This window comes from Apium graveolens, chromosome 5 (genome assembly GCF_009905375.1).
Source record: "Apium graveolens cultivar Ventura chromosome 5, ASM990537v1, whole genome shotgun sequence".
NCBI lineage: Eukaryota > Viridiplantae > Streptophyta > Magnoliopsida > Apiales > Apiaceae > Apium > Apium graveolens.
Genome location: NC_133651.1, coordinates 317,369,886 through 317,386,233, shown reverse-complemented (window position 1 = coordinate 317,386,233; position 16,348 = coordinate 317,369,886). Strand labels below are relative to the sequence as shown.

The 16,348-nt window shown below is 31.5% G+C and overlaps 1 protein-coding gene and 1 long non-coding RNA gene across 7 annotated transcripts; one reads left to right on the top strand and one right to left on the bottom strand.

The window, feature by feature from the left end:
- The first annotated feature begins 1,115 nt into the window (after window positions 1-1,115).
- Window positions 1,116-4,227, top strand: LOC141659603 (uncharacterized). Its single transcript, XM_074466565.1, has 2 exons — window positions 1,116-1,378; window positions 3,928-4,227. Exons 1-2 carry the CDS (start codon window positions 1,220-1,222, stop codon window positions 3,994-3,996), a joined length of 228 nt encoding a protein of 75 aa, XP_074322666.1. The 5' UTR covers window positions 1,116-1,219; the 3' UTR covers window positions 3,997-4,227.
- Window positions 4,228-11,719: 7,492 nt separating this feature from the next.
- On the bottom strand, window positions 11,720-14,178 carry LOC141659602 (uncharacterized). Of its 6 annotated transcripts, none has more exons than XR_012549809.1 (4): window positions 13,523-14,178; window positions 12,633-13,388; window positions 12,081-12,542; window positions 11,720-11,983 (listed from the first exon to the last, which is right to left on the bottom strand). It is a non-coding gene; the product is annotated as an uncharacterized LOC141659602 (long non-coding RNA). The 6 variants fall into 6 exon arrangements; XR_012549811.1 differs by having other exon boundaries at window positions 13,227-13,388; XR_012549810.1 differs by having other exon boundaries at window positions 12,081-12,164; window positions 13,227-13,388.
- Between the last annotated feature and the right edge of the window lie 2,170 nt (window positions 14,179-16,348).

Below are 16,348 nucleotides of genomic sequence, written 5' to 3'. Positions count from 1 at the left end.
TGTACCACATATACATTCGAAAAATAAATATTTGTTGCACGCATGGATAATGCACCCTACAATATGCATGGATAAGGAACCTAGAAGTATGCATGAAGTATGCAGTGTGGCTAAAGTATGCAGTGTGTCTAATGTCCCCTAAAATACGCATGGATAATGCACCCTATAATGTGAAGTATGTTGATTGGATATGTACCTGTAATAATGTCATGGAGGGTATGGAGGGGAGAATAGTCAATATGGTGGAGGGAATGGAGGGGGGAGTAGTCAATATGGTGGAGGGTATGGAGGGGGGAGTAGTCAATATGGTGGAGGCTATGTATGGGGGACTACTCAACATGGTGGAGGGTTAGGAGGGGAGAGTACTCTATATGGTGGAGGATATGGAGGGGGGTAGTTGTGAAAATGAGGAAGGTGGTGGAGGTAATGTAGATATGGTGGGAAGAGGTTCGGGTAAGCGGTTAGCCCTCGTTGCAGATGAAGCTGTAGATAATTCATCCAGTGAGAAGAATTTTCACTTTCATGATGATAATGAGGAAGAAAATTCGTCAGGCAGCGATGAAGGGGGAGGGCATCTAGAGAGGAATGCAGAAATTTCTAGCATGTTTCCAACAGCTGGGAAAGAGCATCATGTTCCAAAAGCTCCATGATTCCGCACAGAACTAGATCTCCATTCAATATTTTCCACTTATAAAATATTGAACACAACTACAAGTCAATCCGGGGATGAAAGGAAAAAACAAAAACAAAAATTAAACCCCCCGAATGCTACTTCTTCTGGGCTTCTGGGGTGAATTCCGGGGGAAGTGGCGTTCTTTGACATTTCTGGAAAATTTTGAATGATTGTACCAAAAAATGAATTTTCTGTTGAAATGTGCCAAAAAAGTCTGAAAGCCAAACAAGAGTTCGTAGAAACGGGTCACGTAGAGAGGCAAGGCCGTAGGCTGATGAAATTTTTTGGCCATCGTACCGATTTCAACATAATAAATTACAAAATTTTATTTTATTAAAAATTCGAATAATTCTGTATTTTTTTTTATTAAATCGAAATATCAAATAGTAAAATACAGTGCAGTCTATATTGACCAATTTTTGTTATAGAAAAGTGGCAGCTAAAATGAGGAAGGCCAGTGACATTTTCACGCAAGAAACGGGTTTTAAATCGGATACGCAGAGAATCGGAAAAATTGGAAAGGTCTAAGCAAGAAATTGATCGCAGATGTCGAAGAAAGCAATGATGGGTGGTGGTTCTAGAAGAAACGACGAGTCTTTGTTAACTCGGATGGTTAACTCAGTTTTCTCCTTTGTTCGTTTTGCTGAGTTCGAGATCCTCTTTGTTCTCTTCTTCCTTATTGCTTTCCTCCTCTTCAAAGATCTGGTCATCTCTCTCTCTCCCTCTCTCTCTCTCTCTCTCTCTCTCTCCCCCTCTCTATCTCATCTCTCACTCTCCCCCCTCAATCTCTCTCTCTCCTTCAATCTCTCTCTCTCTCTCTCCCCCTCTCTATCTCATCTCTCTCTCTCTCCCCCCTCAATCTCTCTCTCTCTCTCTCCCTCAATCTCTCTCTCTCTCTCTCTCTCTCTCTCTCTCTCTCTCTCCCTCTCTATCTCATCTCTCTCTCCCCCCCTCAATCTCTATCTCATCTCTCTCTCCTTCATTCTCTCTCTCTCTCTCTCTCCCTCAATCTCTCTCTTTCTCCCTCAATCTTTCTCCTCCCCCCTCAATCTCTCTCCCTCTCCCTCTCCCTCTCTCTCTTTGCACATATATTTATTTATTGCTTTACTTTGCTAAAAATTCAGTGAATGATTTAACAAGTTTTAAAACGTAATTAGCACACAAAAATGTGATTAATGTGCAATTGATACAATACAAATTAGGATAATTAGCATTGTGTAAAGTGTATGAACCTCGGGTATATGACAATCTTGTTTTTTTTTTAATTTGTTTATAATTTAATGCCTATAATAATAATTATGGTTGTGCATGATTAAAGAATGGAGTGTTAGTATCTATCTGCCTATAATTGAGGAATTGTCTATGTAGACGATTAAGTTTTTCCTGAAAGCACCAACTAGTTTGCCACTTTCGGATGGTTACATGATTTTTCACCAGATAATGCATTGAAATTCCGTTGCAACCATAAAGATAGTGAATTTAAGCATGTGGTCTAGGGGGTGAGAAGTTTGTTCTGACCATACATTGATCTGGCACTTGTACATAAATAGCCAAGTTACATTTAATTACAAGAAAGAATCTCTTAGCTATTTTGTACTTGACCTGCAAGTAATATTGGCGATCAGCCAAACTAGGTTCAAACAGCGTACCAGCCTGCATAATTTAGATTATAAATTACATAATATGTGTGCATGGGCTGTCAATTATTTTTCGGGTGAAGGACAAATTTAGCCTATTTTTACACAAAATTGACAAAAATAACCAATTTCTGAAAAGTTGGCCAACTTTAGCCGATGGGATACCCAACTGTCAGTGGAGTATCCATTTTATAAAGATACCCAACTGGCAGTGGAGTATCCCATATATGAAATACCCAACTACCAGTGGAGTATCTTATACAAATTGGGATACCCAACTGACAGTGGAGTATTCATTCGGCCAAAATTGGCCACTTTTTTCTGAATGACTATTTTTGTTAAAATTTTTCAAAAATCGGCTATTTTTGTCATTTTTTCTTATTTTTCTTAATCCATCCTATTAGAGTTTAGTCGACCAAAGATAGTATAGTAGTGGTAGAAATCCTGTCTAATTGAATTGTAGACGCTTTTTAGTTGTAATTAGGCTTCTCAATAGGGTAGGGAAAACGATTACCCCCCCCCCCCTCCAAATTGAGCCAGCCCATATATCCCAACTACCAAAATAAAATAAATTTGTAATTCTGAGGTAAAATTGGAGTGGTGAGGAAGTGACTTACCTTTTTCGTCTTTTGAGTTGAACCACAACATATTTTCTATCTCGTGCATTTTACAGCTGTACATGCATGTTCATTTACAGGACCTGATATCCGGATTTAGAAATCGAGTAAGATCATGGTTGGGGATGTGTTGGTCCGGATACTATAGCAGTTTAGGACCCTAGCTAGATTTAGCTCAAGGGTCGATCACTTTATTTCAGTTAGTAGATGCATCTATATTTCTCCGACCTTTGTCCCATCTCTCTCTCTTTGAGGCCAATGACACTAGATAACCTAGAAGCCCAGGCAGGACTGGAGTGGCTTAGGACCCCCCCTTAAACTGTAGCAGGAGCTTCTTCGGATCAGTTCTGTTTTTGCCTCATAATTTTTAGATTGTAATGAATCTAGCTAGCTATATGTGCTCTTACCAACAGTAATAGGTTGTTGTTCGCAGACCACCCTGCTAAAACAATATTTGTGGAACTATTGTCCCCTCTAATTGCATTCAGTCATGTACTATCAATTACTGTCTCCTTTACTGTTTATTAACCTAGTTTGGTTTGGCATACTTTCCTGTCCTGTCTGTTTTTTCTAGTGCCAATTAGTTTAATTTTTTTATACTATTTCCCCAAGCAAACAAAGCTGTCGTTTCTCTTTCTGTTTGTGTTAGATCAGTTTTACTGTTTTTGAAGTTGGAGTAATGGTTTGTTTTGGGTAAAAATGTTCTGACCTGGAGGTATTCACACATTTGATACAAAATAAGTAAATAACACAAAGGTGCCGTTTTGATCATGGGATTCTAAATCGGTTAACTGGAATTGGAATGAACCTTTAATACATTTTTGTATTGAAATTTCATTTCCATTCCCTTTAACCAGGCTGGAATCCCCTGATTTGAACTGAATGGCCCCAAAGTGTTGAATATTTTGAATTTATTTCATGCTTTTATTAAGATATTTTCGTATCTTACCTGAATATTGGCGAAGACCAGTTGGATTGATCTCTTTTTTTCTTGCAACAGACTGCGAGGCCAGAATACAACCAGATTCTTGTAAAGAAGCCTGGAGCAGCCGAGTGGTGGAACTTTTAGGGAAGTATGCGTATATAGTCCATATAAACATGTTTTTTTGAACAGGTTTATGTATATCTTAAATATATTGTAATGATTTGGTTGGGCCTATGTCGTTTTCCCATACAAGTTGCATTTGCAACCCATGCGTGGTCTATTCCTAAATTTTCCGTTAACCATGATTTCCTGCAAAAACAGAGTAAAGAATTGTACTTGATCTGCATTTTATGTTTACTTGATTCATTGGAGTGATTTTTCGAATTTTTTGACACCAAAAATCTTACTTTGTTACGGGTGTAGTACTAACTATCGACAAGTCATTCTATGCTTGAAGACTATTGAGACACCACCCAGAATCATTGATAGAATGGAAAAGCAGTTGGAGCAAGTTTAATGCTAATGTTATACATAATGCGTATAGTTATTGACTTATTGGTAGCTAGGGTTGTAATTTTAGTCGGAAGTTCAAACTCACTTGAACGATTATGGAGCTTAAGTTCAAACTCGACTCGAACGGTTATCGAGCTCGAGTTCGAACATGTTTTTGGGCTCAATAAAAAGTTTGTGTTGAGTTCAGTTTCTTTTAGCATAACTTGAGGCCGAATCGTTAATTATACTGGAAAAATATAATTATTAATTAGAATACACTCAACATTTAGATTATTATTCCATAAAATCCTTAAAAATTATTTAAATACTAGGTGTAGCATGATATTTTATTTGAAAAGTAATATTCAAAACCATTAAAGCATCTTCAATCGTATTGATTAAAATAATATAAAATTTACGACATTACACAGTTAATCAAATTAGGGATACATATCGGGCATTTTGTAAGTTAAAAAATTAAAATAAGGTAAGGTTTAATGTTACTTCTGAAGACTACAAAAATTTATAATAAATTAGTTTTTCATTTTGATGGTAGAAATTTATTTGATGGGTAAGTGTTAAACGTGGTAAAACAATGTTTAAGTATTTCTAAGTCTAATGTTGAACGTGAACGATATTCAAGTATTTCTATGTCTAAATATTGACGTGATTTATGTTCAAGTATTTTTTTTATCATAAAATAATATATATCTTTAATTGATTTCTACCCTTAAATCTTAATGTTAACATGAAGCAGTCTGTTATTATCTCTGTCAGGCTCAATCATGTTTGTTATCACCGTCAGACTCAATCATGTTCAAGTATTTCTCTATCATAAACTTAACCTGATGACCGTTGTCTCATAATTCTATCTCTATCAGTCTCAATCATATTCAAGTAATTTACGCCATAAAGTTATATATATCCTTTATTTGATGATTGTTCTAACCTAATGATAACTTGTTATCTTATCCCGCCACAGTCATGGCTCAACCAATTTCAAGTATTTTTAGACCATACTGTGATATATATATATATATATATCATTTACTGATTACTTGATAATTGTTCTAAAACTCTGAGCTAGGCTACCTCTCCGAGCCCTAAACCTCACATATGTTATATCTCCTCCAATGCTACTGTTGCTCTCATGTGCTTCAAGCTGAGCATCTTGCATTGCTTTAACTTGTTGCGGTATGTCTCTGGTTCAGTGTTCTAAAACTCGGGCCAGTACTTGGACTCAGACTCATGCATATTCGAGCTGATTTTTAATTATTCGGATAATAATCCAATTTTGAGCATAACTTATTAGTCTGATTAGTGAGTGATTACTGTTATCTCATTTATCTTATCTCATTTAACTTGTGGTATGTCTCGGCTTAGGTGTTCTAAAACTCGGGCAGTACTTAGACTCAGACTCATATTCGAGCTGTTTTTAATTATTCTGATAATAATCCAATTTTGAGCATATTTATCTTATCCGCGGCTCCACTAGGGGGCTAGATTGAAAATTTTAGTAAGAATTTTTTTATAAAATTACGATTTTCAGTTAGGAGATTTTACTTTAAGTCCAGCTATCCTCGAAAAATTAGCTATAAATCATTCTGGCATCGAATATTTTATGATTCTAGTTCAGCCGGTGCATGTAAAAGGCACTACCATGGGGAAAATATTTATCTCTGCACCAAAGGCGCCCATGTCGCCACCTCAGTTGGAAAAAATATAAGTGTTTTATTTAAAAAGGTACTAATTAAGTAGTGTAACAATTATGTAAAAATAATAAGATCATTATTACTAAAGTTTAGTCTTATTATATCTTGTCAAAAATTAAAATATTTACTTTTTTCAAAAGTAGAAATATTTACTTTTATAACATGAAATATTAAAAAATTATCTATATATATTTTTGAATCACAAATATATATATATATATATATATATATATATATATATTAAAATGTGACAAAATCGTATATATTTTTTAAGAAAATGTGAAACATAGCATAAAAGGTATTTTAAAAAAGTGGAAGAGAATTCTTCAAAAAATTTGTTCCAACAATAAAATGTATATCTTTAAGTCTACAAAAACAATATTTTTTGAGCATGGAAAAAATAAAATAACAATGTTCAAGTATTTCCGATGTTGAAGATGGTATAACAATGTTCAAGTATTTATGCACCAAATACTGACCTAATTATTATTATTATTTTTGTCAGCTCAATCATGTTCAAGATCTATATATCACGCCGTTATACTTGTTATTTCTGTCAGCTCAACCATGTTCAAGTAATGAGTATTGTGACTTAATCATATTCAAATATTTTTACATCATAAAATGATATATATCCTTAACTTGATTTATACACCTTAAATGATAAATAAATGTTGTTATCAACTCTATATATATTAACTTGATTTCTACACCTTAAATGATGATAAATGTTGTTATCATCTCTAAGTTATACTTGTTATCTCTGTCGGCTCAATTATGTTCAAAGTATTTTACATCACAAACTAATATATATCATCAACTTGATTTCTACACCTAATGTTAACATAATATTCAAGTATTTTCACAAACTTATTACTACATCTAATGTTAACCTTATAACTGTTGTTACCTCCAGCATGTTTGTTATCTCTATTAGGCTCAATTATTCATGTTTGTCAGGCTCAGTCATTATTGTTACCTCTATTTGACTCAATCATGTTTGTTAGTCAGGCTCAATCACTGTTGTTACCTCTGTTTGACTGAATCATATTTGTTATATCTTTCAGGCCCATGTTCAAGTATTTCTTAAATTATAACTTGATTTCTACACCTAATGTTAACCTGATGACTGGTGTTATCTATATCCAGCTCAATTATGTTTGTTATCTCTGTCAGACTCAATCATGTTCAAGTATCTTTACATCATAAAGTAATATATATCCTTAACTTAATTTTTACACCTAATGTTAACATGATGACCGTCTCATTTATCTTTTCTTTGTTAAACATCCTTTGTTTGATGATTTTTCTAACCTAACCACCGTGATCTCATTTATCTTATCTCAGTACCATGTTCAAGTTCTATATATATACTCAATTTGATGATTGTTCAATTTAACTAGTATGAAGGTAGAAAAGGAATAATACTGGAGGATACAACAGACATAAATGAATAAAATCTCATGAGATTTCGAATAAAATCTCTTGAGTTTTGATTCAAAGTTTGATTCTTTCAAGCTTTTCATTCATTCCTAATGTTCTGTTTAGCATCAAGCCATCAGCCACCAAATAAAATCAGACAAAAACTTCACTGCTGTGCCTCCAAGAATACCGTAATCTGTAATAACAAATATATTTTAAAGAAAAAAAAATTATATAGCGGTGCACAAAGGATATAATTTGGAGTTATGTGAATGTGGGCTAAAGTTTCCAGTACATACCAGCAATGACATTACAGAGTAATTTCTCACTGATCTACACTATAGTACAAATAGATAATTGTTCTAACCATGATAACTTGTTATCTTATCCCGCACAGTCATGGCTCAACCAAGTTCAAGTATTTTTAGACCATACTGTGATATATATCATTAACTGATAACTTGATAATTGTTCTAAAATTCTGAGCTAGGCTACCTCTCCGAGCCCTAAACCTCACATATGTTATATCTCCTCCAATGCTACGGTTGCTCTCATGTGCTTCTAGCTTAGCATCTTGCATTGCTTTAACTTGTTGTGGTATGTCTCTGGTTGGTTCAGTGTTCTAAATCTCGGGCCAGTACTTGGACTCAGACGAGCTGATTTTTAATTATTCGGATAATAATCCAGTTTTGAGCATAACTTATTAATCTCGGGACTGTTATCTCATTTATCTTAGCTCACTATGTCTTCAATCATAATAAAATCCAAATATTTCTACATCTAATATTTGTATGCAGACTGCATACCCTTCCAAAGGCGTCCATGTCGCCACCTCAGTAGTAAAAAAAACTGTTTTATTTAAGAAGGTGGTACTGCAAATTAAGCGGTGTAACAATTATGTAAAAATAATAAGATCATTACGACTAAAGTTTAGTCTTATATATCTTGTCAAAAATTGAAATATTTGCTCAGGACATAATATCACTTATATATTTTTTAAGAAAATGTGAAACATTGCATAAAAAGTATTTTAAAAAAATAGAAGAGAATTCTTAAAAAATTTGTTCCAACAATCAAATGCACATCTTTACCTCTACAAAAATAATATTTTTTGAGCAGGGAAAAAATAAAATAACAATAACAACGTTCAAGTATTTCTAGTGTTGAAGATGGTAAAACAATGTTCAAGTATTTGTACATTGACCTAACTGTTGTTGTTATTATTTCTGTCAGCTCAATCATGTTAAAGATATATATCTTTAGCCTGATTTTTACAGAGTGTTGTTGTTATCTTTGTCAGACTCAACCATATTCAAGTATTTTTACATCATAAATAATATATATCCTTAACTTGATTTCTACACCTTAAATCATAAATGTTGTTATTATCTCTATAGGCTAAGTTATATTTGTTATCTCTGTGAGCTCAATCATATTCACGTATTTTACATCACAAAGTAATATATATAGTCAACTTGATTTCTACACCTAATGTTAACCATTGTTATCCCTATCAGGCTCAATCATGTTCAATTATTTTTACATCACAAAATAATATATGTCCTTAGCTTGATTTCTAAACCTTAAATGATAAATGTCGTTATCATCTCTAGCTCAATCATATTCAAGTATTTTACATCATTAAGTAATATATATCTTGTTATCTCTATAAGCTCAATCATATTCAAGTATTTTACATCATTAAGTAATATATATCAACTTGATTTCTACACCTAATGTTAACCTTATAACTGTTGTTTATCTCACTCAATTATGTTCAATTTTTACATCATTAAATAAAATATATATCCTCAACTTGATTTTTTACATCTAATATTAACATGTTATTTATATCTGACTCTATCATATTTGTTATAGCAATCATATTCAAGTATTTTTACAACTTTATGTTCAATTTAAGCATTTAGTGAATAATTAGACAGCTCTGATCTACAACAATTTGCAGTTATGGCTAGTTCAAGGATTATTTTCTTGACTTCTCACCTTAGCCTCTTATTCTTCTCAGGCACATTGCACAAAGATTTGATATACTTTTACAGAAAAATTATTAATATTAAAATGTGACAAAATCCTACGACTTGATGCATTTAATTTTTTAAATAAAATATGAAACATATGTAGTATTAAGAGTATTTTAAAAATTTTAAATAAAATCTTTGAATATTTGTTCCGCTAATAAAATGTGAATCTTTAAAATTACAATATTTTTTTATAAGGAAAAAAATAAGATGATAACACAGTTAAATATATATTCAAATCTATTATTTAAAATGAACTATATTTTCATACACACAATTTTAGTGTATATATAATGAACTTAACTAATAATAACTCATAAATCTCCCTTTGCCATCTAACATGTTGAAAATTTCTATTATTGAATATTCATTTCTATGTGTTGAAGAGAGTATTATAAATGTAAGCATAGTCTTGTTGTTTTGTCATAATTTATTTTATGTGTGCATGACCTTTTGAATACATAGTTAAATCAAATTAGGCATATATATTGTGCATTTTTCTGAAAATGAATAAATTAAGCTAGGATTTAATGTGACTTTGTAGAGACTATAAATATTTATAATTAATAAATTATTTGATCATTTTTTATTGGATAAAACTGCTTGATTAGGAAGTGGCAGAACAATATTCAAGTATTTCTAACATGGACTAGATGATTGTTGATGTTTGCTCAATGATGTTTGTTTTGTCTGTCAGGATGATCATTTTCAAGTATTTTTACATGATACATTAATATATATCCTCTCTATACTCAATCAGTCATATTTGTTATTTATTTGAGGCTCAATAATATTTAATTATTTTCACAAACTTATTTCTACATCTAATGTTAACATTATAACTGTTGTAAACTGTGGCTGAGTCAGTCATGTTTGTTATCACTTTTAGGCTCAATTATTCATGTTTGTTATTTCTGTTAGGCTCAGTCATTGTTGTTACCTCTATTTGACTCAATCATGTTTGTTAGTCATGCTCACTCATTGTTATTATCTCTGTTTGACTCAATCATGTTTGTTATATCTTTAAGGCCCATGTTCAAGTATTTCGTAAAGTATAACTTGATTTCTCCACCTAATGTTAACGTGATGATTGGTGTTATCTATATCAAGTTTGTTATCTCTGTCAGACAGCTCAATCATGTTCAAGTATCTTTATATCATAAAGTAATATATATCCTTAACTTAATTTTTACATCTAATGTTAACATGATGACCGTTTCATTTATCTTATCTCTGTAGACTCAATCATTTTTTCAAGTATTTTTACACTATAAAGTAATATTTCTATCCTTTGTTTGATGATTTTTCTAACCTAACGTGATCTAATTTATGATCTCAGTCAGTCGCGGCTTAACCATGTTCAAGTTCTACATATATACTCAATTCGAAGATTGTTCAATTTAAGCTTCTCATTGACAATCAGACAAATTTGGTGTGCTGACAATGTATGCAGTTTGTAAACTCAATCTTTTCAAAACAAACTTTATCATTATATGAACTCTTTGTGTTATCCATATATACAATATTTTTAAACCATTACAACAAATCTGGCCATTTACGACGGTTTTTTTGAACTGAAATCGTCGTAATTGAGCCATTTACGACGGAAAAAAATCGTCGTTTTTGGTCGAGTAGTAAGTTCGTTTTTTCGTCACAAGATAAAATTGTGTCGCAAGTTAGGAAGTAGGGGCCCACATACTCAATAAAATATTAAATCTACTTGCGACGGAATATATCGTCGTAAGATACCAAAATACGACGAAAAATAACGTCGTAAGTTATGTACTTACGACGAAAAAAACGTCGAATATTACTTTACGGGACCCACTTTTAATAAAATAAAACATAATTTTACGACAAAAAATGCGTCGTAAGTTATAAATTTACGACAAAAAAAACGTCGTATTTTAGGAATTAGGGCCTATTTACGACGAAATATGTGATGAACAACCGTCGTAAGTTTGAATTTCCAGATTTAAAAAAAAATATCTAGCCGCATTCCGGGCACTTTCCGGCAACCCCAATTCAATTATTTGATAGATTTCTTCAACATCTAATTTTATAAATGGATAGATTTCTTCAACATCTAATTTTATAAATAGATAGATTTCTTCAAAAGATGGACTAACGACGGGAGACTATGTTTAGTTAATTAGTTTCCATTATTTCCTTCAACAGTAGGTAAAAATCAACTATTATAAATGACATGAAAAGTAACAAGCCATATTATATAGATACTGCCACGATATTAAAAACAAAAGATAACCAATTAACCAATATAAGAATGGATATGCATATTGAATATATACCACAAAGTGTACTGAAATATTCTTTTTATCTTCAGTCATTGACTGTAATAAAATAATCGCTTCATCTAGCATCTAGCATCTGTACATCACCATAATGCAACTTTGTTAATAGACTTTGTGTGTTTCCTTTCTCCTCAGATTTCCTTATGATTACACCCTGAAAGAAAATTTTGGTAAATTGTTATCTCCGTAAATAAAACTATCAAAAAAGTTTAAGCCTTCAAACTAATAAACATGAAAAAACAGACTTTCACCTGAGACTCAGCCAAGCAAAGAAGGCCCATAACAGAATATACAAATGATGTTACTTCTGCTGTCCTTTCTGGAAGCAGAGCAGGCTGTAAAGAGGGAAATCCAAAACAGGTAAAATATAATAAACATAGCAGCTGACAATGAAAATACACAATTTGTATTCTAGTTGCATCTATTGTGCATGGATGGATTTGAGACGTTAGAAGACAATAAGCATATACATATTAGACAAAAGCAAGCAAATTCCAAAGTGCCGCTATATTCTAAAAGATGCAATGGGATACTAGTACTAATATCTACAACAGCAACCAAAATTAATACTGAAGAAGCCATTTGATCGTATTGTATGTTTGCTAGTTCAAAAAAACAGTTGAATCGGATGCTAGACTTTAAACAGGGATAGGTAAGCCTTTCTTAGCCATGCTATCCAGAACACCGTTCAGTGCCTGATAAAGACCGACAATCTGCCAAAACAAATGCTTCCAATGAGAACCATAAATTAAAACAAGATAATTTAAAAAGTAGTTGCATGGTCGACGTAGCATTGACTATACCCTCTGTTCTTGTTAATCACCAAGAGGCTAAGGCTGCCATTATAAAAGGTAGCACCATTCTCTATTTAATTTATAGATAATTGCACGTAACTATTGTGGTTTAACAGGCTTGAAGCTTTGATTGGAGTAAATATCTGACAAGGGAATAACATTATGCTGCAGATATAATACTCAAATAAACTTCAACTAGGCTCTTGAGCCTTAAAATTCACACCATTAAACATACAAAAATGGAAGTTTAGTCTGAATGTTATATGGGCAAAGTATTTATATGGTAATAGTGCATAACTGTCCAAAAAACAAACTGTATACATATATAATTCAAATGATTTTGTTTTTTTATTGTGGGCACTTGTCGCCGCACATTAATAATATAACAAACAGAAATTTCTAAATTTAATATCTAACTCTAGCTCATATGGATTTCCAATGAAAAAATAACAGAAGCATATGAGCATGTGCGACGTTCACGGGAAAAAGAATAGCTTAGGAAGGCTCAACTCGAAATCATTGAACCCATCATCCTGACCTTTGTAGGGAGTAAAACTGAAAAGCTACTATGATATACAATTTACATTTTATACTAGAACTAACCTAATGCATGTATCGAACACTGAGATTTGCATCAGCAGTCTACTGAAACATCCTCATTTTTTGGCAAGGGAAAGAATTGTCAAAGCTATCGTTGGCCTGGACCTCTAAGAGCTGATCTTGACAAGGGTCTTTTAATTTCTGGCACCATTGTATACTGGGTATCTTGAAAGATGACAAAATGCGATTAGCTACTGTATATGTTTATTTACAAAAATGTAATTTGAAACCTACTGGCTAAAAATTGGATCCAATATTTTTGAACAAATACCAAGAACCAGCCACAAAAGATAAAGTACCTGTTGATCCCACTCCTGCAGTTCTTCAGTGTCATCCTCATCATAAAACCCTTGCAAATAATACCCAGGAATCAACGCATTCCACGAAACCAAATCTGGTTCAGACATTTCATCAAACACCAACCGTGCCTTCTCCATTTCACCAATCTTGGCATAAAAATCAACCAAACCAGTCCGCACAAACAAATTACCAGCAAACCCACTTCTCCAAACCTTACAATGCACTCCTTATCCAATCTTAACACTGCCTAAACACGAACACGCCCTAATAACAAAAGGAAAAGTAGAATAGCAACACAACTTATATAAAGAATTACAGATATGTGCACATCATCAATGAAGCATGCCAACACATAAATTACACACATACAATTTAAATAGAAGATAAAAATTGGAAGAGATATTGAACCAAGATCGGAAGAGACCTTCAACCATAATCTGAAACACTGAATCAATTGCTTAAATGTATTGCTCGAATATTTTGCCCCTAATTAAACCCAATAATTTTCTGAATCTTAAATCAGAGCAGAAGAATAAGAGAGAGCATGAAGCAAATCCAATGTTTAGTTCCTCCAATTGATTCCCCCTTTCCTCTTCTCCAAAAAATTCACTTCCCGCTCGTATAAAATTTTAGCGGCCAAACCCAAATTTCAGTAGCCCAGCCCAACATTCAATTACAATATTCCCTTTTATCAATATTATAAAATATTTTAAATTTAATATAATTATAACTTAATTTAGTACTTCAATTAATTTGTAGAAATTAAAAATATTTCGATTATTTTAAAAAAAACATTCACCGATTGATGTTTCGATTATTTTAAAAAAAATATTCACCGATTCGTGTCAATAGATATATATATTAGTGATATAACCAAAATTTTATATCAAAATAATTTTATTCGGTTTGCCATTTTAAGAGTCAACCATTAGTTTGACTAGTACAATTAAATAGTGTTTAATCCTGAATTGATGTTTCGAATATTTTAAAAATATTTATTAACGATCCAATTATATGGATGTAAATAGATATATCTATTAGTGATATAACAAAAATTTCATATTAAAATGATTTTATTTGGTTTGTCATTTTAACAGTCAAGCACGAGTTTGACTTGTACAACTAACTAGTGTTTAATCCTGAATTGGTGTTTCGATTATTTTAAAAATATTTTTCAACGATCCAACCTTATGGATGTAAATAGATATATATATTAGTAATTTAACTAAAATTTTATATCAAAATAATTTTTTTTGGTTTGTCATTTTAAAAGTCATGAGTTTGACTTATACAACTAACTAGTGTTTAATCCTGAATTGGTGTTTCGATTAACTTAAAAATACCGATCCAACCGTATGGATTTCAATAGATATATATATTAGTGATATAACCAAAATTTTATATCAAAATAATTTTATTCGATTTGCCATTTTAACAATCAAGCATGAGTTTAACTAATACAGTTAACTAGTGTTTAATCCTAAATTGGTGTTTTGATTATTTTAAAAATATTTTTCAATGATCCAACCGTATGGATGTCAACAGATATATATATTAGTGATATGACCATAATTTCATATCAAAATAATTTTAGTAGGTTTGAAATTTTAACAGTCAAGCATCACTTTGACTAGTACAGCTAACTAGTGTTTAATCCTGAATTGGTGTTTTGATTATTTTAAAAATATATCTCAACGATCCAACCGTATGGACTTAAATAGATATATATATTAGTGATATAACCAAAATTTAAAATCAAAATAATTTAATTTGGTTTGCCATTTTAACAATCAAGTATCAGTTTAACTGGTACATCTAACTACTGTTCAATCCTGAATTGATATTTTAATTATTTTAAAAATATTTTTCAACGATCCAACCGTACGGATGTCAATAGATATATATTAGTGATATAACCAAATTTTGATATTAAAATAATTTTATTTGATTTGTTATTTTAACAGTCAAGTATCAGTTTGACTAGTACAACTAACTAGTGGTTAATCCTGAATTGGTGTTTCGATTATTTTAAAAATATTTTTCAACGATTCAACCGTATGAATGTCACTAGATATATATATCAGTGATATATTCAAAATTTCATATCAAAATAAATTTATTTGGTTTGCCATTTTAACACACAAGCATCAGGTTGACTAGTACATCTAACTAATGTTTAATCCTGAATTGGTGTTTCCATTATTTTAAAAATATTTTTCAACGATCCAACCGTATGGATGTAAATAGATATATATATTAGTGATATAACCAAAATTTAATGTCAAAATATTTTTATCTGGTTTGCCATTTTAATAGTCAAACATCAGTTTGACTAGTACTGTTAACTAGTGTTTACTCCTGAGTTGAAATTTCGATTATTTTAAAAATATTTTTGAACGATCAAAATATATGGATATCAATAGATATATATAATAGTTACATAATAAAAATTTCATATCAAAATAATTTTATTTGGTTGGCCTTTTTAACAATCAAGCATCAGTTTGACAAGTACATGTAACTGATGTTTAATCCTAAATTAGTGTTCCGATTATTTTAAAAATATTTTTCAACAATCCAACCATATGGATGTAAATAGATATATAAATTAGTGATATAACCAAAATTTCATATCAAAATAATTTTATTTGGTTTGACATTTTAATAGTCAAAGATCAGTTTGACTACTACATGTAAGTAGTGTTTAGTCCTGAATTGATGTTTTGATTATTTTAAAAATATTTTTGAACGATCCAACCGTACGGATGTCAAAACATATATATATTAGTGATATAACCAAATTTTCATATCAAAATAATTTTATT